This window comes from Oncorhynchus keta, chromosome 19 (assembly GCF_023373465.1).
Source record: "Oncorhynchus keta strain PuntledgeMale-10-30-2019 chromosome 19, Oket_V2, whole genome shotgun sequence".
Taxonomy (NCBI): Eukaryota; Metazoa; Chordata; class Actinopteri; order Salmoniformes; family Salmonidae; genus Oncorhynchus; species Oncorhynchus keta.
Window position 1 is genome coordinate 59629153 of NC_068439.1, and position 24285 is coordinate 59653437.

The 24285-nt window shown below is 43.4% G+C and overlaps 1 protein-coding gene and 1 long non-coding RNA gene across 3 annotated transcripts in view; both read right to left on the reverse strand.

Moving 5' to 3' along the window:
* Positions 1-18382, reverse strand: part of LOC127909435 (uncharacterized) — a 76233-nt gene extending 57851 nt beyond the window's left edge. Inside the window, exon 1 of the long non-coding RNA XR_008071102.1 lies at positions 16750-18382. This is a non-coding gene — a long non-coding RNA (uncharacterized LOC127909435). The remainder of the gene's footprint in view (positions 1-16749) is intronic.
* LOC118398585 (RAC-alpha serine/threonine-protein kinase) overlaps positions 1-22967 on the reverse strand; it is a 46729-nt gene extending 23762 nt beyond the window's left edge. For both annotated transcript variants that reach the window (XM_035794078.2, XM_035794077.2), the window contains exons 1-2: positions 22801-22967; positions 5403-5588 (exon numbers count right to left, since the gene is read on the reverse strand). In XM_035794078.2, coding sequence (XP_035649971.1) covers positions 5403-5448 — 46 coding nt within the window. In that variant the 5' untranslated portion in view covers positions 5449-5588; positions 22801-22967. The remainder of the gene's footprint in view (positions 1-5402; positions 5589-22800) is intronic.
* Between the last annotated feature and the right edge of the window lie 1318 nt (positions 22968-24285).

The window sequence follows — 24285 nt, forward strand, 5'->3', positions numbered from 1 at the left end:
TCGGTCAATTGGCTGTTTAATAACCGGAAAAAAACATTTGGTTAATCACTAACCACTACATGCTCGGGAAAAGCAGTTTCTCTGAGAAATGTGTCATTGGAGTCACAAAATAAAAGCCATAGGGTGCTCTGACTGTTGTGGGCTGTGGTGTCTGGAGTGATGTTCTTTGGAGTGGAGTAGGGGGTGACCACAGGTGGCCTTTCCTTGTCTCTCTCTCCTGAGGGTCCCAGCATGGCTCCGCTGGCACTCTGGGACTGGGATGTGAGGATCTAAGGGAGGTCTGGTCAGACCTATCTGACGAGGGGAATGTGCTGGTGAGGGTAGTGAGGAGTTACACTGGGTCTGGTTACCCAACTCTTGTGCTGAGTGTCTGAATTCTGGGAGGTCCACTATGAGAAGCTGTGGTACTGCTGATGAGGGGATGTGAGGGTGTGGTAGTAAGGGTTGTGGTAGGCCCCAGTTGTTCTCTCATAGGGTGGATGGCGCTATAGCAATTCTATGACTGCTGACATAAGTCAACAGTGGCTGAGCATAGTGGTGCAGTGACAGGGAAGATAAGAGATACCAGTGCAGTCTGGGATAGGAGGAGGATGTGGTTTCAAAGGAACTGTGTGGCTTATAATAAGAATCCACTTCCTCCTGTACCTCCCCCACACATACACACTCGGAAACACACACCCACACACACTCGCTCTGATACACGCCCACTCGGGGACACACACCCCCACACACACACACACACACACACACACACAAAGGCCTAATCTAATTCAGCTCAGCCTACAGTGTGGTAAACAGGCACCTCGAATAGGAAGTTTCTTCTAAACGAGGCAAACACTGTACACTATTGTGTTGTATGCATGTGAATAGCTACAACAGCAGCAACTCAAACTAAGCACCACCACCTTTATTAGGGGAGCGATCATCCATGTATGTGTATGTATATATACAGTGGGGAGAACAAGTATTTGATACACTGCCGATTTTGCAGGTTTTCCTACTTACAAAGCATGTAGAGGTCTGTCATTTTTATCATAGGTATACTTCAACTGTGAGAGACGGAATCTAAAACAAAAATCCAGAAAATCACATTGTATGATTTTTAAGTAATTAATTTGCATTTTATTGCATGACATAAGTATTTGATACATCAGAAAAGCAGAACTTAATATTTGTTTGCAATTATACAGAAACCTTTGTTTGCAATTAAAGAGATCATACGTTTCCTGTAGTTCTTGACCAGGTTTGCACACACGGCAGCAGGGATTTTAGCCCACTCCTCCATACAGACCTTCTCCAGATCCTTCAGGTTTCGGGGCTGTCGCTGGGCAATACGGACTTTCAGCTCCCTCCAAAGATTTACCAATTGGGTTCAGGTCTGGAGACTGGCTAGGCCACTCCAGGACCTTGAGATGCTTCTTACTGAGTTTTGGGTCGTTGTCATGCTGGAAGACCCAGCCACGATCCATCTTCAATGCTCTTACTGAGGGAAGGAGGTTGTTGGCCAAGATCTCGCGATACATGGCCCCATCCATCCTCCCCTCAATACTACGGTGCAGTCGTCCTTTCCCCCTTGCAAAAAAGCATCCCCAAAGAATGATGTTTCCACCTCCATGCTTCACGGTTGGGATGGTGTTCTTGGGGTTGTACTCATCCTTCATCTTCCTCCAAACACGGCGAGTGGAGTTTAGACCAAAAAGCTCTATTTCTGTCTCATCAGATCACATGACCTTCTCCCATCCCTCCTCTGGATCATCCAGATGGTCATGGACATGCGCTGGCTTGAGCAGGGGGACCTTGTGTGCGCTGCAGGATTTTAATCCATGAAGGCGTAATGTGTTACTAATGGTTTTCTTTGAGACTGTGGTCCCAGCTCTCTTCAGGTCATTGACCAGGTCCTGCCATGTAGTTCTGGGCGGATCCCTCACCTTCCTAATATAATAATAATATAATATATGCCATTTAGCAGACGCTTTTATCCAAAGCGACTTACAGTCATGTGTGCATACATTCTACGTATGGGTGGTCCCGGGAATCGAACCCACTACCCTGGCGTTACAAGCGCCATGCTCTACCAACTGAGCTCGTGATCATTGATGCCCCACAAGGTGAGATCTTGTATGGAGTCCCAGACTGAGGGTGATTGACCGTCATCTTGAACGTCTTCCATTTTCTAATAATTGCACCAACAGATGATGCCTTCTCACCAAGCTGCTTGCCTATTGTCCTGTAGCCCATCCCAGCCTTGTGCAGGTCTACAATTTCATCCCTGATGTCATTACACAGCTCTCCGGTCTTGGCCATTGTGGAGAGGTTGGAGTCTGTTTGATTGAGTGTGTGGACAGGTGTCTTTTATACAGGTAACAAGTTCAAACAGGTGCAGTTAATACAGGTAATGAGTGGAGAATAGTAGGGCGTCTTAAAGAAAAACTAACAGGTCTGTGAGAGACAGAATTCTTACTGGTTGGTAAGAATACTTAATACTTCAAATACTTATGTCATGCAATAAAGTGCAAATTAATTACTTAAACATCACACAATGTGATTTTCTGGATTTTTGTTTTAGATTCCGTCTCTCACAGTTGAAGTGTACCTATGATAAAAATGACAGACCTCTACATGCTTTGTAAGTAGGAAAACCTGCAAAATCGGCAGTGTATCAAATACTTGTTATCCCCCACTGTATATATATATATATATATATATATATATATATATATATATATATAACTGTGAAAAGAGTATGCCATGCAAATTGCTTGTGAGCAGAATGAATGCAAGGGTAGACAGTTCCTGTCTATACTTTGAGATAGACAAGTGGGTCAAAACATCAGTCAGATATCATACCTGTCTCTGAACTCTTCCTTTCAAGCACAAGCACAGACAACAGAGTGTGCCCGTCGTCTTCTGGTCAGCGGCCCCATTTGCAAGCAAATATGAACCTTATGCTAGGCCTCGGTAACACAACAATGTGGTACAGTAAGTGCTGTGTGTATCCCTTTGATAACTCACCACACATTTCTCATCCATATGTAAGTGTTAAGAGGAGCCACCACTACCAGTATGTCTCTGCCTTGCAGCCACTCCTCAATATGCCTCACCTGAACCCGTAGTGTGCTCAACCACACTGGGTCTGAGGACGCTTTTGGTAAGGAAGGTAGGTAGGTACTGGTTGGCCTGGCTGACACATGACCACCCTCTCCCCAACCTACAAATCCTCTGCACCAACTGTAACTGCCAATCTCCACAGACTGATCTCGGTGTACCTGTCTCCTCTGCAACGTTTGCGAACGGAATGCTTTGATCAGGCAAGAGTGGCACACCATCACAAGCCACATAGCCACAGGCTAAAGGGTGTGGCTACTGTGCCATATCAGGAACCAACCAGCTGCCAGGACACTAAATAGTATTTAGGCTGAGGAAGGGATTTAAGAATAAGCCTTTCCAGTTGTGAATTTTGAGTCCAGGAGTCACATCCAAACCACATTTTTCTCCTACCTCGTGTATGACTCATTTGCTTGGAATCAGAGGACTCCGAGCCATGCTGAGATATTGGCAAAAAAAGGGAAAGGTAGATGCGTTCCAGGGAGTCCAGATGTTTTCCTCAGAGCTTTTCCAATGGTTGACTAACACCTTGGTTGGAGCCCCTGCCGTGTTTCAATGTGAAGAGTCCCATGGAGGTCGTCCTAGCATCCATCCTTGGCTTTGATTATCCCTGGAACAGTGGGAAAGTCCAAACTCGGTCTGCAGTGATGGAACCAATGCCTTCAGTAATCGCTTAAACCCAAGTAGTTGACCCACTTCACGCTAAAATACAGCCCTATCTGATGAAAGCAAGAAACCTGGCATAATCGGGTCATTCAGGCTACATTTATATACCTTGCTTCCATTACATACAAACCAGTTCAGCATATTGTCAACCATACAGAGGAGACATGATGCACATTGGCATGTTTAAATTAGGTGACTGGCATATAGTGCTTTAATGAGCATGACCCTCCTAAACTAAAGTTGTTGTATAAAGTTTGAGAGTGACAGTTGGGCAAAGCATGAGCATTTTTAAAATGCACCCCGAGCTGAAAGAGCCTTACAGCACCACCCTGCAGCCTTCATGGTTTCCCATGGGTGATGTCACCATGGCCACATCGAGAGAGAAAAAACATCTCCCCCCAAATCCCTTGTGGGCAAAACAGGCTTGCCGCCACACTAAGCGGCACAAATCCAGCGTCGGCTGCCTTCCTTTTGAACAGGGCCCAGAGCCATTCCGGGTGGTGTCTGTCTGCATAGCTGAACTGGGATGACCCCCAAACTCCTAGACACGGCGCTACACTGTCCGACTGTCCGAGGCTGGAGGGAGGGAGGAGGGAGGATTCTCCTGTAATAACCCATTGGCCTTGCAAACTCCTCGACCGTCCAACTTCCACAGAGTGTGTAGGAGTCTTACTGCTGCTGTCGCCCTCCACCACACCCTTATCCCTACTCCATTGCAGAAGGTTAAGTTGTGCCTCTGTGATTGAAAAGGGGTGTTGTACACAACCGAATAACATAATTCACTCGGAAATATCCCGTGTAGGCAATTAGAGGATTTCATATGTGAAAACAAACATAAGTGGCTGAAACCATCGTTTGTCATTGTCAGTCATTCTCTGAACTCCTTCATTTTGCAATCCGTTCTTCCCCGTGGCTACAGCTGTGTCGAGGTGAGGCGGCGTGCGCTGGCGACAGTTCAGTCATACAGTGGGGGGGGTGTCATCCTCTTTGTTTATAGAACACAGAAAGGGTCAAAGGTGAAGCAGGTGCAAGTGGAAAACATGCACAAGGTTTGGCTTGGGTCACAGCAGAGACCCAGAGTTCAACCTACACACAGACTAATCCAAAACAATAGAAAAGGTTGAAAAACAACCCTTTGAAGTTAATAGTGCATTTCTATCCAGAAAAGGGCAAATATCTTGTTTCACCCACCCAAGTCCTGATATAACCTCTACTAGTGTGTGTGCACTAACAGATTTGTCATGAGGATGTATTCACAGGCCTTAGGTGTCAGTAACAAGCATTTTATGGACCATTAACATTCGTAGAGGCCATTAAATACTTCAGAACAGTAAACATTCTTATAGAGGACCATAGACATTGCATCACTTGCATTGGTGACCTGGTTATCTATGAATGGAGCTGAAACAACAGGAAGCAATCTCAGGAATTTGTGAGACGACTTTATCTGCCCATTTAGGTCAAAAAACAACAGGTTGGCTAATTGAAAAAGATGCAAAAATTACCAGAAAAATCTACAAAGAAATCTACACTTATTTCATATCAAAACAGGGAAAGAATCAATGGAAGATTGTGTGATTTCCAAAGCCTTAGTTAAGAGGGTAGGGGAGATTGAGGGAATATGTATTTACCTCGTTTGTGAAGCCACCCCTCCTTCACAATGACTACTTCGCCCATGGTGGTCTGCGGAGGAATGGGGGTAAGGGGCAGGTTCTGTCCACTGAGGGAGTCCCACAGAAGGAGAGGACACGCTGGTCCCCTTCACTCAAATCAGAAGCGGTCTAGTGCTGGGGAAGGTTTCAGACAGCACTGGTTACCTATTGGAGTAAGACAAAGAGACAGGTTGGATTTGAACTAGGACACCCTATTGCACATTTGTCAATGCTGCATATACAGTGGGGCAAAAAAGTATTTAGTCAGACACCAATTGTGCAAGTTCTCCCACTTAAAAAGATGAGAGAGGCCTGTAATTTTCATCATAGGTACACTTCAACTATGACAGACAAAATGAGAAAAAAAATCCAGAAAATCACATTGTAGGATTTTTTATGAATTTATTTGCAAGTGATGGTGGAAAATAAGTATTTGGTCACCTACAAATAAGCAAGATTTCTGGCTCTCACAGACCTGTAACTTCCTCTTTAAGAGGCTCCTCTGTCCTCCACTCGTTACCTGTATTAATGGCACCTGTTTGAACTTGTTATCAGTATAAAAGACACCTGTCCACAACCTCAAACAGTCACACTCCAAACTCCACAATGGCCAAGACCAAAGAGCTGTCAAAGGACACAAGAAACACAATTGTAGACCTGCACCAGGCTGGGAAGACTGAATCTGCAATAGGTAAGCAGCTTGGTTTGAAAAAAAACAACTGTGGGAGCAATTATTAGGAAATGGAAGACATGGAAGACATACAAGACCACTGATAATCTCCCTCGATCTGGGGCTCCACGCAAGATCTCACCCCGTGGGGTCAAAATAATCACAAGAACAGGCAGAAAAAATCCCAGAACCACACGGGGGGACCTAGTGAATGACCTGCAGAGAGCTGGGACCAAAGTAACAAAGCCTACCATCAGTAACACACTACGCCGCCAGGGACTCAAATCCTGCAGTGCCAGACGTGTCCCCCTGCTTAAGCCAGTACATGTCCAGGCCCGTCTGATGTTTGCTAGAGAGCATTTGGATGGTCCAGAAGAAGATTGGGAGAATGTCATATGGTCAGATGAAACCAAAATAGAACTTTTTGTGTGTTTGGAGGACAAAGAATGCTGACTTGCATCCAAAGAACACCATACCTACTGTGAAGCATGGGGGTGGAAACATCCTGCTTTGGGGCTGTTTTTCTGCAAAGGGACCAGGACGACTGATCCGTGTAAAGGAAATAATGAATAGGGCCATGTATCGTGAGATTCCATCAGCAAGGGCACTGAAGATGAAATGTGGCTGGGTCTTTCAGCATGACAATGATCCCAAACACACCGCCCGGGCAACGAAGGAGTGGCTTCGTAAGAAGCATTTCAAGGTCCTGGAGTGGCCGAGCCAGTCTCCAGATCTCAATCCCATAGAAAATCTTTGGAGGGAGTTGAAAGTCCGTGTTGCCCAGCAACAGCCCCAAAACATCACTGCTCTAGAGGAGATATGTATGGAGGAATGGGCCAAAATACCAGCAACAGTGTGTGAAAACCTTGTGAAGACTTACAGAAAACGTTTGACCTCTGTCATTGCCAACAAAGGGTATATAACAAAGTATTGAGATAAACTTTTGTTATTGACCAAATACTTATTGTCCACCATAATTTGCAAATAAATTAATTAAAAGTCCTACAATGCGATTTTCTGGATTTTTTTCCCTCATTTTGTCTGTCATAGTTGAAGTGTACCTATGATGAAAATTACAGGCCTCTCTCATCTTTTTAAGTGGGAGAACTTGCACAATTTGTGGCTGACTAAATAATTTTTTGCCCCACTGTATTAACACACCACAGAAAGTGATAAAGCAACATTAAAAGACAAAGAAACAAGGACTACAAATGGCAATCAGTTATTATTCCAGAAAATCATTTACTATACAATTACAAAGCAATTATTAAATCACTATGTAACAAAATACAATGTTAGAGTAATTACAGTTTTACTACACATGAATAAGGACAAATTCATGTAGTGTTGCCACTTCTATCTGTATTTTCTGTAGCGTTGCACCCTACTGAACAAGTGTCTGGTATTTATAATTATAAACTGGGTGGTTCAAACCCTGAATGCTGATTGGCTGACAGCCGTGGTCTATAAGACCGTATATTTATTTTTACAATTACGTTGGTAACCAGTTTATAATAGCAATAAGGCACCTCGGGGTTTCTGATATATTGCCAATATACCACAGCTAAGGGCTGTGTCCAGGCACTCCGCATTGCATCGTGTGTAAGAACAGCCTTTAGCCGTGGTATATTTGCCATATACCACACCCCCTCATTCCTTATTGGTTAAATTAGAAGACCGGGTCTTTACTCAGATGGCACCAAGACACAGAACTATGCAGACCGTTTAGCAGCTGTCAAATCTTTCTACCTTGTTACGGCTACCACCCCCACGTATCCCTCCATATCTATCAACGGTGGAAATATTGCAGCAAAATTGTCCCTTGGATATATAGCCTACTTTGTGCAATGCCAAATAAGATCATTTAATACGTTTAAGTGATAATGCCCTTGAAGCCGGTGTTTGAAGGATATATTGGCACGGGTGTTGTTAGGCCCCAGACAAAGTTGAGGGGAGGCAAACCGAGTTACCAACATATTCAAATAAAGATCGACATATTTTAATTAAAAAATATATTTTGATAAATGTATTCATACTATTTCATCCTTCCACAAGATATAGTCCTGACACAGAACTAGAGTTGCTACCCAAGCCAGCTGGTCGTTCGTTCTATCGGTTTGGTTGCCAGAGACACAACTCAGTCGTTCAGTCTTTTTGTACTGTATCTATGGACGCGACCCAGTCGTTCAGTCTTTTTGTTCTGTATCTATGGACGTGACACAGGTCTTCATCCTAAATGTTCCATTGCCATACTGGCTGGCAACATTCTTATCCCTAGCTTGCTAGCTAGCCAACTACAGCTAACTTACAGTCATGTCAAACAGTGCAGCCAGAACAGTAGCTGCATTTGTTTAACTTCTACGATATAGGGGGCGCTCTTTGAATTTTTGGATAAAAAACGTTCCCGTTTTAAACAAGATATTTTGTCACGAAAATATGCTCGACTATGCATATAATTGACAGCTTTGGAAAGAAAACACTCTGACGTTTCCAAACTGCAAAGATATTATCTGTGAGTGCCACAGAACTGATGCTACAGGCGAAACCAAGATGAAATTTCAGACAGGAAGTGCCCCAGATTTTGAAGGCGCTGTGTTCCAATATCTCCTTATATGGCTGTGAATGCACCAGGAATGAGCTTACACTTTCTGTCGTTTCCCCAAGGTGTCTGCAGCATTGTGACGTATTTGTAGGCATATCATTGGAAGATTGACCATTTTACACTACATCTACCAGGTGCTCGCTTGGTGTCCTCCGTCGCAATTATTGCGTAATCTCCAGCTGCGTGTATTTTTCCATTTGCTTCCGAGGAGAAACCCAACTGCCACAAATTATTTATCATCGAATAGATATATGAAAAACACCTTGAGGATTGATTCTAAACAACGTTTGCCATGTTTCTGTCGATATTATGGAGTTAATTTGGAAAGAAGTTTGGCGTTGTAATGACTGAATTTTCAGGGGGTTTTCTAAGCCAAACGTGATGAACAAAACAGAGCGATTTCTCCTACACAAATAATATTTTTGGAAAAAATGTTTTGCTATCTAACTGAGAGTCTCCTCATTGAAAACATCTGAAGTTCTTCAAAGGTCAATTATTTTATTTGAATGCTTTTCTTGTTTTTGTGAAAATGTTGCCTGCTGAATGCTAGGCTTAATGCTATGCTAGCTATCAATACTCTTACACAAATGCTTGTGTAGCTATGGTTGAAAAACATATTTTGAAAATCTGAAATGACAGTGTTGTTATCAAAAGGCTAAGCTTGTGAGTGAATATATTTCTTTCATTTCATTTGCGATTTTCATGAATAGTTAAAGTTGCGTTATGGTAATGAGCTTGAGGCTATGATTACGCTCCCGGATACGGGATTGCTCGACGCAAGAAGTTAAGCAGTTTCTTAGTGACATTTATTTGGATGCATCCATAGGCGCGATTTCGCCTGGCATAGAAAATGTGCTCTATCATCAGGACACTGTTGTTCAGAGGAGTTAGCCAACAACACAACTAATACAATCACTTCAAACTGAAGCTGGAAAGACTACAAGCTAGCTGCACTTCGTTTCATTTTCTTTTCTCAATTGACATTTCTTTGTATATATATATATATATATATATATATATATATATATATCCATAAAAATGATGCCAGCTTTTTCATGATTTCGAATGGCTAAGAAAAGCTGCCTGCCTGCCTGTCTCATCCCGACACGTTCATTACTATGGGACAGCTTGAGATCGAATGTCAGAGAGCCAGACAGCTAGGTTTATACAAACCTCCGCTGTAGAAAACTAAGTGTTAGTCTAAAAATAAAATGTGAGATTACGTATTTTTATAGTGGAGATCAAGTTTACAAATTGCCTGGCAGTCAGATGGAACAGAAAAGACACCGGCTGAAATGCAGTTTTAACCAATCAGCATTAGAAACACCCGTTGTATGAAATTAAATTATAATCAAGGTGGTTCACAGGTTGTGTGTTCTGCTGTTGGACCAAAATAAATCAGGTATATTCAAGGAATTAGGGAAATTGGTAGGCCTAAAAATGTGAATATTGTACTATAACTACACTATGATCACCATGATTAATATTAGTGCTAGGCTAAAAAATAAAGAGAACCGTTGCTGAGCCTTGCAGAGCTTTATTTGTCCTAATCCTCTGGTTGTTAAAATCCTGCCCCCTGACTGCAACCCAATGATATTATATTAAATGACACCCCTGTTCATCAGAATGATATGACTAGCCATGAAAAGAGCTTATAAATGCATTGGCAGAAGATCTGTACGATATAGAGAGGGGTTAATGCAGGTTCACATGATTTAATATGGCTTCAACAGACAGCAGGTGCTGTCTAGCACAGCAATATGCCAAGTGTTTCTACTGCTACTGTCAAACTCTGTATGGAAATGGATGCATTCCAGATATACATTTTCTGCACGTCTATACAAATTACAGGATGGTTATAGCATGTTGATGTGGTTGTGCTGAGATGGTAAAGATGTCATCCAATGACTTCAAGTCCCTTTCATGTCTGTTTGTTTTGGGCTTCTGAACAGTTCACTATGGGCATCTGTTATTTTTCATCCTAGGTTGGGATACACCCACACCATTCTGTTGTTGGGTTACGCCCACCCCATTCTGTTGTTGGGATACGCCCACCCCATTCTGTTGTTGGGATACGCCCACCCCATTCTGTTGTTGGGATACGCCCACCCCATTCTGCTGTTGGGATATGCCCACACCATTCTGCTGTTGGGATACGCCCACACCATTCTGTTGTTGCGATACGCCCACACACCCTTCTGTTGTTGCGATACGCCCACACACCCTTCTGTTGTTGGGATACGCCCACCCCATTCTGTTGTTGGGATACGCCCACCCCATTCTGTTGTTGGGATACGCCCACCCTATTCTGTTGTTGGGATACGCCCACACTATTCCAACACGGAAAAGCTGCTTTTAACATTACATAATTCCAAAAATGTTGGTAAGGAAAACTATTTCACTCATATAAGTCAAACTTCATAGAAATCTGGAAACACTGGACAATTACTTTAATAATTTGTATTAATAGTCATTTCTTATCAAGAGGGGAAAATAAAACATCCCTGAACTGTCCACATCTAAAATGTGTAACTTAATCAAGCAAACATGAGATCGATGGATCTGCAGGTTTACTCTTGTGGGTTTTTGGCTGCAAGCAAGACTGCTTAAAGGCTGTCATCTCCCATTGGTAGAGTTTGAAGAAATCCTGTACTATTGCAAGGTGGTTGCAATTGGCCAGTCAAATCTAACGAGTTAGGCTACCCCACAGTAACAACAACAACAAAAGGTGAATTGCAAAATATTAGAAATCTACACGTTATTCTCTAGCCCTGGTAGGGCTTCAATCTGTGCTGTACAAAGGGGCAAGCCAAGGGTCAAGAGGTTGTGTGTATGCAATGTCTCGTGTAATGAGTTGCCTGTAGGACAGAGCGAACAAACCCGGAGGGGTTCACCAGGAGGTCATACGCAGCTCCCAGAGAGGCATGTTTTGTCTGCGTTGAGGCAAACATGAAGTTAGAGACCTTGCAGTGACCTTTTTTGCTTGCTGCCTTGCAGTACATGGAGCCCCACTGTCAAACCACACTCATGTTGCACAGCACAGAAAGAATGCTGACAGGATAAGCAGAGGTTAAGGTGAGGAAGCCAGGAAGGGGGAGATTGCGAGACAGTGTTTTTTCAGTGATTAGACTTTGTGGGGAACTGTCCGTCAACATAAAACGCACATTTCCATAGGATGTACAAACTCAGCGAGCCACACTATAGGTCAGACTACATTCGTTGTGATGTTTTAAGGCACATTGAAGACATATGTAGTCTTCAACAAGTCAGACAGGCCCCTAACTGTACAGTTGTGGCCAAACGTTTTGAGAATGACACAAATATTAATTTCCACAAAGTTTGCTGCTTCAGTGTCTTTAGATATTTTTGTCAGATGTTACTATGGAATACTGAAGTATAATTACAAGCATTTCTGTCACGTCCTGACAATAGAAAGCTTTTATTTTCTATGGTAGAGTAGGCCAGGGTTGTTCTAGTTTATATTTTCTATGTGGTGTTCTGTTTGATTTTCTATGTTGGTGATTTGTTTGAATCCCGATTAGAGGCAGCTGGTTATTGTTGTCTCTAATTGGGGATCATACTTAAGTAGCATTTTTCCCACCTGTGGGTTATGGGATATTGTTTATGTTTAGTTGCCTGTTCACACTGCATTGTTTTCATGGTTCGTTTGTTCTTTATTTGTTTTGTATTTGCTTAAGTTTCACTTTATTCATTAAAAGTATGTGGAACTCGAAGTACGCTGCGCCTTGGTGAAGTTTGTTAAAGTTCCAGTAGAAGTGATTCCGCACCAGGTCTCCAGTATGCTTTCCCAGCCCAGTACATCCTGTGCCAACTCCCTGTACTCGTCCTGAGAAGTGTGTTATAGTTCCAGTACAATTCATGCCGGCTATACGCACCAGGTCTCCAGTGCGCCTTCACAGCACAGTATATCCTATGCCTGCTCCTTGCACTCTCCCTCAAGTGCGTCTTCCCAGTCAGGTACGTCCTGTGCCTGCTCCTTGCACTCTCCCTCAAGTGCGTCTTCCCAGTCAGGTACGTCCTGTGTCTGCTCCTCGCACTTTCCCTGAAGTGCATGTCCCCAGTTCAGTACGTCCTGTGCCTCCTCCCCGCACTCGCCCTGAAGTGCGTGTCACTAGTCCTGTGCCACCTGTACCGGCCCCACGCATCAGACCTCCAGTGCGCCTCCACAGCCCAGTACGTCCTGTGCCTGCTCCTCGCACTCTCCCTCAAGTGTGCCTTCCCAGTCAGGTACGTCCTATGCCTGCTCCTCGCACACTTCCTCAAGTGCAATTTCCCAGTCAGGTGTGTCCTGTTCCTGCTCCTCGCACTCTCCCTTAAGTGTGCCTTTCCAGTCAAGTGCATCCTATTCCTGCTCCTCGCACCCGCCCTGAAGTGCGTGTCACAAGTCCGGTGCCACCTGTACCGGCCCCACGCATCAGGCCTCCAGTGCGCCTCCCAAGTCCAGAGCTTCCGGCGACACTTCCCAGTCCAGAGCTTCCGGCGACAGTTCCCAGTCCAGAGCTTCCGGCGACGTTTCACAGTCCGGAACCTCCAACGTCGGTCCACGGTCCGGAACCTCCTGAGACGGTCCACGGTCCGGAATCTCCTGAGACGGTCCACGGTCCGGAATCTCCTGCGACGGTCAACGGTCCGAAACCTCCAGCTCCATGGCCGGAGCATTCCCCTGAGCCGATGCCCAGTCTAAACACGGTTTCCAGTCCAGCTCCAAGGCCAGAGTCTTCTTCTGCGTTGGTGCCCAGTCCAGGCACAGCATCCAGTCCCTCTCCATGGCGGGAACTTTCCCCTGAGCCGATGTCCAGTCCGGACACGGCGTCCAGTCCAGCTCCATGGCAGGAGTCCTCCTCTGCGCCGATGCCCAGTCCAGACACGGTGTTCAGCCTGGGTCCATGGTTGGATCCGCAGGATGAGCGGGTGCTTCGTCCAGCACCAGAGCCACCCCCAATGCTGGCGGATGAGCGGGTACTTCGTCCCGCACCAGAGCCACCACCGACACTAGAGACCCCCCTTAACCCTCCCTTTTTGTTTCAGGTTTTGGGGTCGGAATCCGCACCTTTGGGGGTACTGGAACGTCCTGACCATAGAAAGTATTTATTTTCTATGGTAGAGTAGGTCAGGGGCGGGACTGGGGGGTTGTTCTCGTTTATGTGTTCTATGTGGGGTTCTGTTTGATTTTCTATGTTGGTGATTTGCATGATTCCTAATTAGAGGCAGCTGGTTATCATTGTCTCTAATTGGGGATCATACTTAAATATATTTTTTTCCACCTGTGGGTTATGGGATATTGTTTGTTTAGTTGCCTGTTCGCACTGCATTGTTGTCACGTTTCGTTTGTTCTTTATTTGTTTTGTATATGCTTAAGTTTCACTTTATTCATTAAAAGTATGTGGAACTCGAAGTACGCTGCGCCTTGGTCCGACCATCATTATTATGAACATCGTGAAAATTTCATAAGGGTCAAAGGCTTTTATTGACAATTACATGAAGTTGATGCAAAGAGTCAATATTTGCAGTGTTGACCCTTCTTTTTCAAGACCTCTGCAATCCGCCCTGGAATGCTGTCAATTAACTTCTAGGCCACATACTGACTGATGGCAGCCCATTCTTGCATAATCAATGCTTGGAGTTTGTCAGAATTTGTGGGGTTTTGTTTGTCCACCCGCCTCTTGAGGATTGACCACACATTCTCAATGGGATTAAGGTCTGGGGTGTTACCTGGCCATGGACCCCAAAAAATTTATGTTTTGTTCCCCGAGCCATTTAGTTATCACTTTTGCTCCCCAATGCTGGAAAAGGCATTGTTCGTCACCAAACTGTTCCTGGATGGTTGGGAGAAGTTGCTCTCAGAGGATGTGTTGGTACCATTCTTTATTCATGGCTGTGTTCTTAGGCAAAATTGTGAGTGAGTCCCCTCCCTTGGCTGAGAAGCAACCCCACACATGAATGGTCTCAGGATGCTTTACTGTTGGCATGACACAGGACTGACGGTAGCGCTCACCTTGTCTTCTCTGGACAAGCTTTTTTCCAGATGCCCCAAACAATCCAAAAGGGGATTCATCAGAGAAAATGACTTTATTCCAGTCCTCAGCAGTCCAATCCCTGTACCTTTTGCAGAATATCAGTCTGTCCCTGATGTTTTTCCTGGAGAGAAGTGGCTTCTTTGCTGCCCTTCTTGACACCAGGCCATCCAACAAAAGTCTTCACCTCACTGTGCGTGCAGATGCACTCACACCTGCCTGCTGCCATTCCTGAGCAAGCTCTGTACTGGTGGTTCCCCGATCCCGTAGCTGAATCAATTTTAGGAGACGGTCCTGGCACTTGCTGGACTTTCTTGGGCACCCTGAAGCCTTCTTCACAACAATTGAACCGCTCTCCTTGAAGTTCTTGATGATCTGATAAATGGTTGATTTAGGTGCAATCTTACTGGCAGCAATATCCTTGCCTGTGAAGCCCTTTTTGTGCAAAGCAATGATGACGGCACGTGTTTCCTTGCAGTTAACCATGATTGACAGAGGAAGAACAATGATTCCAAGCACCACCCTCCTTTTGAAGCTTCCAGTCTGTTATTCAAACTCAATCAGCATGACAGATTGGGGATCAATCTGGATTGATCTCCAGCCTTTTCCTCGTCAACACTCACACCTGTGTTAACGAGAGAATCACTGACATGATGTCAGCTGGTCCTTTTGTGGCAGGCCCGAAATGCAGTGGAAATGTTTTTGGGGGATTCAGTTCATTTGCATGGCAAAGAGGGACTTTGCAATTCATCTGATCACTCTTCATAACATTCTGGAGTATATGCAAATTGCCATCATACAAACTGAGGCAGCAGACTTTGTGAAAATTAATATTTGTGTCATACTCCAAACTTTTGGCCACGACTGTACATTTGATTTGAAGTCATGTCACCCAGAATGGAATGTACAGTGTAATGAATCTCAGACGGACCTATAGGCAGACCAGAGGAATTTCTTTGAGATGATCCGGTGATAGCAAGGGGGGTGCAGCAAGGGCCCTATTGACTGGGACTAGCCAATGAGAACAGAGACGGTAAAAGGTAGACTAATTCCAGAGAAAAATCCTGCTGCCCCCAGCATACACCCCTCTTCCTCATTCCTTCCTTTCTCCTTGCTAGACACACACCCACCACCCATCAATGTCTGGTAGGGGTGGGCATGAATAATCGAGTACTCAAACAGACGTCAAAACTCAATATTTAACCAGAGATAAAAAATAAAAAATTTAAAGAAAGTATTTAAAAACTATAACTGTAAAACTATTTGGTCAAAATGTTGTCTTGACCAAAACCTTAATTTACTTTAACTCTAGTGTTCCATTTGTACCTGTGCATTTGCGGGACACAAGAAAAAACAAACCAAGCCAAGCATCACACATTCTGATTCCAAAAAACCTAAAAGCCTTTACACCTCCGTGTCTCACTCAATTGTGTTCTGAGCGCTCCCTCTACACACTGGTGTGCCTACAGAAATAAATGCCTTTAAAAACATATCTAACTGATGGGATGACGACAGTTTTATCACAAATATAAAATGGACTGGTTGACTGAAGTAGCGAAATATGTGTTACAATAATGAGCTGCAAGTTTGGAACAATTGCGTAATTTCCCGCTTCAGCTACTTTGCGGTTGTCACTAGCTGCCAGTCACAAAATCAAAGTCTCTATATTAGAAAAACTCATGAATGTTTGGGCATAAGGTTAGCAGTGTGGTTCAGGGTTATGTTTAAAATCTGATTTTATAAAGAGAAATTATAGAAATGCCTCAGGACTACCTGACATGATGACTCCTTGCTGTCCCCAGTCCACCTGGCCGTGCTGCTGCTCCAGTTTCAACTGTTCTGCCTGTGATTATTATTATTTGACCATGCTGGTCATTTATGAACATTTGAACATCTTGGCCATGTTCTGTTATAATCTCCACCCAGCACAGCCAGAAGAGGACTGGCCACCCCACATAGCCTGGTTCCTCTCTAGGTTTCTTCCTAGGGAGTTTTTCCGAGCCACCGTGCTTCTACAACCTGCATTGCTTGCTGTTTGGGGTTTTAGGCTGGGTTTCTGTACAGCAATTTGAGATATCAGCTGATGTACGAAGGGCTATACAAATAAATTAGATTTGATTTAGAAACAGGCAGGGTTTATGATTAACGATTTATTGTTTATGACTTTGTGGCTGTGGTAGCTAGTGATGACCCCTACTTTGCAAATTGCTAGTGCCATTTAGAATTGGTTAGACTAGGGTATAACCACCCTAAATAGACAGGTTCCAGACTGAAAATATGCTAAAACATTATTTTGATAAAGACAAAATTCATATTTTTGTCAGAATCATTAAGAATAGACCTACTCACCAAACACTGGTGTCCAATGTGGAATTGTTAACAGTCAGGATAATCTCAATCAAAATGTCTGTATATCGAAAAGAAGACCAATTTTTTTGGTTTGTACCCCTGAAAAATATTTTTCAAATTGAGCCCAGTTTCAAATGATCACTGTTTGAGAATAAGTGTTCCAGACAGGAGATGTGCATCACAGTTCTATTTTTTACTATAAAATGTGTCTTGACTGTGATAAGGGCTCAGGAAATAAGAGCATATTGTCTGCTAAATTAACAAAACAAGGCTATGCCATTCCACAGCCATAGGCTCCTACAAACAAGCACCACACTGCTGAAGGTTCAAATGATAAAAGCTTAATGATTAGTTGAATCAGCTGTGTAGTACTAGAGCAAAAACTAAATGTGCACCCCTTTGGGTGCCCAAGACCGAGCATGGGAAACCTAGGCATGTAGACAAATTCACCACAAACAAATTCCAGTGCAGGCAATGTGTTCTAAAAACAGCTTTTATTTATTTACTATTAAGAGTAAAACAGTTGAAAAAGGTCAAATGTCCATCCCTAATGTCTGGCGCCTCGAAAAACGAAGTAAGCTTTATGTGACATTCTTTAGTGCGGACCCATCACACTCTTTTGCTTTGTGAATTCACAGATTTTACGCATCAACCAAACTTCTGGGAGAGCGCGATGGACCCTTTCCGATTTCCTTGGTACGCACAGAAAGAGACCACAGTGTTCCTGTGAACGACAGATATCTTTAACAACAGCCCTCTTGCCCATGTGGTTAACTCCCCTGCCCCAACGTGCAGCACAAACACACATTCGTATTATGCCAGCAGAAGCACATGGATGCACAAACACACACTCGTATTATGCCAACAGAAACACACAGATTAACAAACACACACTCGTAATATGCCAGCAGAAGCACACGGATGCACAAACACACACTCGTATTATGCCAGCAGAAGCACATGGATGCACACAAAACAGCTAACACTAAATCATCCAACAACAGACATACAAAACATGTAAGAAACAGAAACACTCACTCCTCTCACACCTTATGAACAGCATGCAGCCCAACACATGGGAGCACATAGAAAAATGTGCAGTAAACACATTATCACAAAAACACCTATAGGCTGATACAAATGGTCATGTCATGCACACACAAAACCAGACTAATAACTCTAACAAATGCTACCGTACCAAAACCACACAAAAATGTCTCATGCATACATACATACATACATACACCCCTTAGGACCTCACACTGACATCTCCTCCTGGTTCAGGCACACTCCTGCAGCCCAGAGCGCTCCACCCCTCCCAAAGACGCCTGCACGCCCCCCCACCCGCCCACCCCGCCACTGCCGGCTGGCTGCTAAGGGGAAAAGAGACTTGGCCCATGGCCAAAACACTCGCTCCCTCAGACACACACACACACACACACACACACACACACACACACACACACACACACACACACACACACACACACACACACACACACACACACACACACACACACACACACACACACACACACACACACACACACACACACACACACACACACACCAGCAGCAGCAGCACTCGAATGAACCCAACGCCCTCACAGCTGGTCACGTGGCCAAGCCAGAGAGGGAGGGGAGGAGAGGGAGGGGAGGAGAGAAGGAAGAAAGAAGGAGAAAGAGTAGGAGCAAGAGAAAGACCGATACAGAGGGAGGGAGAACGAGAGGGAGGAATGGGAAATGAGGGAGGGAAAGAAAGAGGGAAAGAGGAAAAACAGAGGCCCCTTAGGGCTGCCACCGCCACGCCTCGTTCGACATTTGTGGCCTCGTCATGGTGGAGTGTGCACCACGCGCCCCAGTGTCAGGGAGCCAGGGAAGCTGCTGCAGAGAAGAGAGAGGGAGTGTATAAAATACAGCAAGAAAGAGGATGGACTCTTCTTCATGCCACGCAGCTGCACATCCACAGCTGGGATTTGGGGGATGTCAGTGGACATGCCTTGACATTAATTAACATGTGGAGTAGCAGGGTTTTATGGTGAATAGGATGCATCCCAGCAGCGGCTCTGTGCAAGTGTGCCTTTCAAAGTACAGGAGATGTTGGCCCTTGAAAAGGATGATAGCAGGCAAATAAACCTGCAGTTTTGTCAATGGATTGAGTTAACATACAAAGTCTGCCAGGCCCGAAACTGCAGACGGTAGATAATGTGCATGAGACAGTGTGTGCGGTGTAAAGGCTGAGGGAGGACTTTTATGTGGAATCACCCTTAGTCCTAACGACTCATACATGTAGCAGCTGTTTCTGCCAGGTACAGTTCCTGACAGGTAGAGTTCCCCAGGTTCATTCCACTAAATGGGTGAAATGATGCAAATACAAGAGTCAGCCACATTGCCCATACTAGACCAACTATTTTATTTGCTGTTCTGTTTGGTTACTAACCAGGTGACCACTGACCATGTTAGCTAATGATCCCTCACCTTATAGTACACAATATTCTAAAGAAAGACCCCCAATCCTGTGTGGTGTGACTTTCTTCAGATTGACTGTTGTTTCCAATCATGTCTGGCAACTTTGAATAATCTGCCAGAATCAATTGAGACAGAAACGTGACAAACGTTACTCATGTAATCAGTGTGGAGGTAACTTCTGTTAAGAGTTGTTTAAAAGAGGCTGTCAATATCCTCACATTCAGCAGGCTGTCAATATTCTCACATTCAGCAGGCTGTCAATATTCTCACATTCAGCAGGCTGTCAATATCCTCACATTCAGCAGGCTGTCAATATCCTCACATTCAGCAGGCTGTCAATATCCTCACATTCAGCAGGCTGTCAATATTCTCACATTCAGCAGGCTGTCAACATCCTCACATTCAGTAGGCTGTCAACATCCTTTGCATTAATTGCTAATGTTCGGGAACAGGCTGAGCAAAAGGGAACAATGATTGGGTGAATAGCATAGAAGGAGCATTTACAGGACCCAAATATAAAACTCATTTCCAGATCCATTCCTTGAATTCTAATGACTTTGGACAGGGTGGTTCGCCTCTGAATTACAGTGTTTAGATTGTTGTTTGTTTTTATGTTAGGTAACTAAGCAACCACCACCCCCCTTGTTTTCAAATGGACCACCTTGAGTGAGTCGCCACATTTTTCCTGACGAGCGTGAAGATGGGTAACAGAGTGCTTATTTATGCAATTAGTGTACAGCATATTTTACCTCCCTGTAAAACATAAGCATATGAAATACACTCAGCTTAGTTAAGAGAGACTATTACTGGGTGTAACAACTAGGCTGGCGCTGTAAGCTTGACTGGATGTCTGTGCGTGAGAAAGAGTGGAAAAGAGACTGACTATGGATTACAAACAGAAGTGTCTGTTTTAAGGTGGTTGTGGCTAGTTAATTCGTAAACCCTTGAGAAGTAGCCATGATTAGACGTTTCTTCAGACCTCATCTGTCTAGACAATGAATTGGGTTGAAAGACTCAAATACTGACATGTTGTTTGACTGATATCCTTCATGCTGCCCCACTCCTTGACCTCTGATGGGATTCAAAGGGTTATCTTTCTCAAACACACAGAGACAGTGAAATGCTTTGAGGGTTGTAAGAGGTGAGGGTGGACCCCTTGTCAAAATGTCATAGGATCTGGAGGTTGTGTGTATGTGTGTCCGCGCGGTTGACACAACAACTCCTCTTGCCATTTGTCTAATAGTACATCTGAACCTCTTGGCTCGCTGACCGGCACAATACGCTTGTCTGTGCTACAGCAGCAGACTCCAGAGACATTCCTCATATTCAGGCTACAACCAAATATGAGGTATTTACATCCACAGGGCAAACAGTTCACACTACTGCGTACTTCAAAAGGTTGTCACAGCCTGTCTCTTGCACTCTCCATACTCTCCTTATGTTTTAGGTCTCCTGTTCCTCAAAACAACCCCAGGCACACACGTTATATGTGAGACATTCGTAACCATCTCATTTCTGGCTTCAAAATTATTTATCTGCCATGTTTAGCAACAACTGTGAGTATTGACCATGATCAAACAAAGATATTGGCATTTAGTGGAGAACTGTTCCCAACTGGAATGGATTATTTTCATGGCAACTTGTTTGTTTTAAGCCTCAATATGCTCCCCCTTCCTCCTCCGAAAAAATGTCAGTGGTACCCTGGCATCACCACAAATCTGCCTTGAATCCTGTCTGACCTCCTTGTTAGTGTGTGCTCACTCTCTTCTCAAGGTAATCCACACACACTAGATTTTAGGAGCATGTCTAAGAGGAGATAGCAGTTGTGTGAGAGAGACAACATGTGTGCGTGGTGTCTGATTTAATTTGCGTGTTTTTCCTTATGCTCACAATAACCCTGCCCTTGGCTTGGACATTGGTATCGAAAGATGCTGAGTTGGGTACCAGAGGAAAGCCTTGCTACATTTTCACCGGTCACTTTGTCAGTGTAAGGATTTTAAGTCAATTGTTCTGTTATGTAATTGTAGTGTTTTGAGAGGTATTTTTGCTGTAGGCATAATTTCAGCTCAATTATTCCTGGAGATTGATAATGAATACTAGCCTCTGTCCATCACATCTTGTTTTTAAATGCTTCAACACAATCACACAATCTCACTATCTCCTAAACGTTCTATATTTTGTTCTCTAAGTAATATGGAGTAAAAGTAAAAAAATCAAAAATAATCATGGTGATTACTGCACTTACTCGCCTGTGGCAAAATCCATAATTGAGAATAGGCAGATGCACTGCAAATCTGACAGTTTAACATCACATCATTTTTGCAAATGGCATGTCATGACACAAATCTATCACGCAAAGATAGTGTGAAATCTTTTTTTTTTTTATGCACTAAAATAGGTCATTTAGAACTTCATACAGTGGTTGCTTTTCATGAAATACATTTTGTAATCAAATCACCGTTTGAATACAACGTTTCAGCCAATCTTTTAGGGTTGACACACGATATGGATACAATGTTTCCACACTATAACGCAATAAGTGGGGGCCATTGTTTCAGTAGGGTTACAGCACACGTGTTAGCCTACTGCAAAAAGCAGGTTCCCTTATTCTCAATGGTTAGCCTACAATGTAGAAAATATATCAATGGAACAACCTTCAAGTCCCGCTCAGTTATTTTAGGTTCATCAATAAAATAATGAAACGAAGTTTCAACTAAATTAGGCTACAAGACAATAATGAGTGAATAGGCTGAGCTTCACCAAAGAACAAAAAGATGTTGGAAAACTTATTGGACTTGTCACTAATAACACTGTACGGCGGATTTACACTCCTTGCTGTGGCTAACTGATGCCAAGCAGCATTAAAGCAAATGTACTACTAACATAACAATTAATGACAGGGAAATGACTTTAGTTTCCCGAGCACTGTGCGCGACACCTAAAAAAAATACAATTTTACAGTAATTATGTGAACTCTTCGTAAATATAATGTAAGAAATGTAATAACGTGTATTACTGTGGAAATGAGCTATGCGTCACAAAGCTACACATTACACACAGTCGGCTAAGTGGAACAATATCCCGAATTGTAAATATTTCTCATATTTTGGCTCGTTTTTTTTACAGTTCTAGGCCTAGCAGTAGATTGGGTGAAGAAGATATCCGCATCCCACTGACTACAATGGGAACTACCCTTTCTGGCATGACTGAAGACTGAAACAACAAAATAAGAAATCAAACACAGTACTTTACCTTAACCAATTCAAATGTTATTCCGGGCCATTGCTTGGACTCTTTGACAATTTATCAGCAGATATGTCCATGCGTATTCGTTAATGTATCCTCGTGCACAAGAAGTCTAGCCTTTCTCCCATTAAACCAACCGAGCCTTATGTCTGAACGACATTTGAATCGCCCTGGGTCCTAAAGCCAACCCTATACCTGTACCGTAACCTCATTTGCCTTTTCACCCGTTTCAAGAGTTCAGTGTGTGCGTTGCATTGAGTGTGTCACTCAGGATGCAAAATGCCACGTTTTCTGGGACTGTGTTGTTAAACTAGAACGTTATATGGGATGATGATGATAAAATTGAGCACTTTACTGTAGGCAGAAACAACTTGCTTTGTATCTATCTAATGTATTTACGGGTAATTGAGAGAATATTTTATTTAATTGAGAGAATATTCTATCATCATTATTGCTAAAATGAGAATTAATACCCAATATGAGTCTATAATTGATGCCGAAAAATAGTTAGTTATGTAAGGTAATTACTTACAGTATACAGTATAGCAAACCATTAGTTGGGCTCTTCTTTCTTGATAGGTTACATGAATGGCACATATTTACCATAATAATTGGGAGAGAGTGCATTAGAATTATGGAGCAGCGTTTGTGTGTGTGGGGTGGGGGAGTAGTGTGTGTGTGCCTACTCATAGTACACATGAAAGTGTGTAATAAAGGTGTAAGTGTGTAATAAAGGTAATGCCACAATGACAACACTTCAACAGAGTTTCGGTAAAAAGCCTCCATGATGAGATTTAGGGATTCTTTTTTGCCACAGAGGAAATCCCCTGTCAGAGCCTCAGCCGGTAAACAAGAAGTCAGAGCAGAGTGGGTCTGCCAGCAGGACAAAAGGCCTCCATTCAGCTGGCTCAACTACGAGAAACACACACACAGCCGTGCTTCATGAGCTATTTGTTATTGGAAAACTACTCGGACACTTTTCAGTGTTCTGTGACACCACTTTGGTTCATTGACCTCATTTGGAGTAGTTATATGCTTAACAGGGCTACTGCTGTCTAACTGTTCTGTCTCACAGACTTTGTCTCAAAAAGAAACTATATTTCCTTAAATGTCTACACTTTCATTATCAGTCATAATTTGTTTAGTTATGAGATCAGGAAGTGTATATGTAGCTTGTTTATTTCCATACCTATTTACTTTGTGACACAGAGAGTTTGGCTTTCATAGTATTACTGTTGTATAACGTAATCAACAGAAATGGATTAATGAGCAAACCTTTACTGTATATTATACTGTATATTGACCCCCCTCACTCGTTCTCTCTCTTTCGCCCTCTCTTTCTCTCTCTCTCTCTCTTTACAGTGCATTCATAAAGTATTCAGACCCCTTCACTTTCTCCACATTTTGTTACATTACAGCCTTATTCTAAAATGGATTAAATAAATAAAAATCCTCAATCTACACTCACAACCCCATATTTTTTTTAGCAAA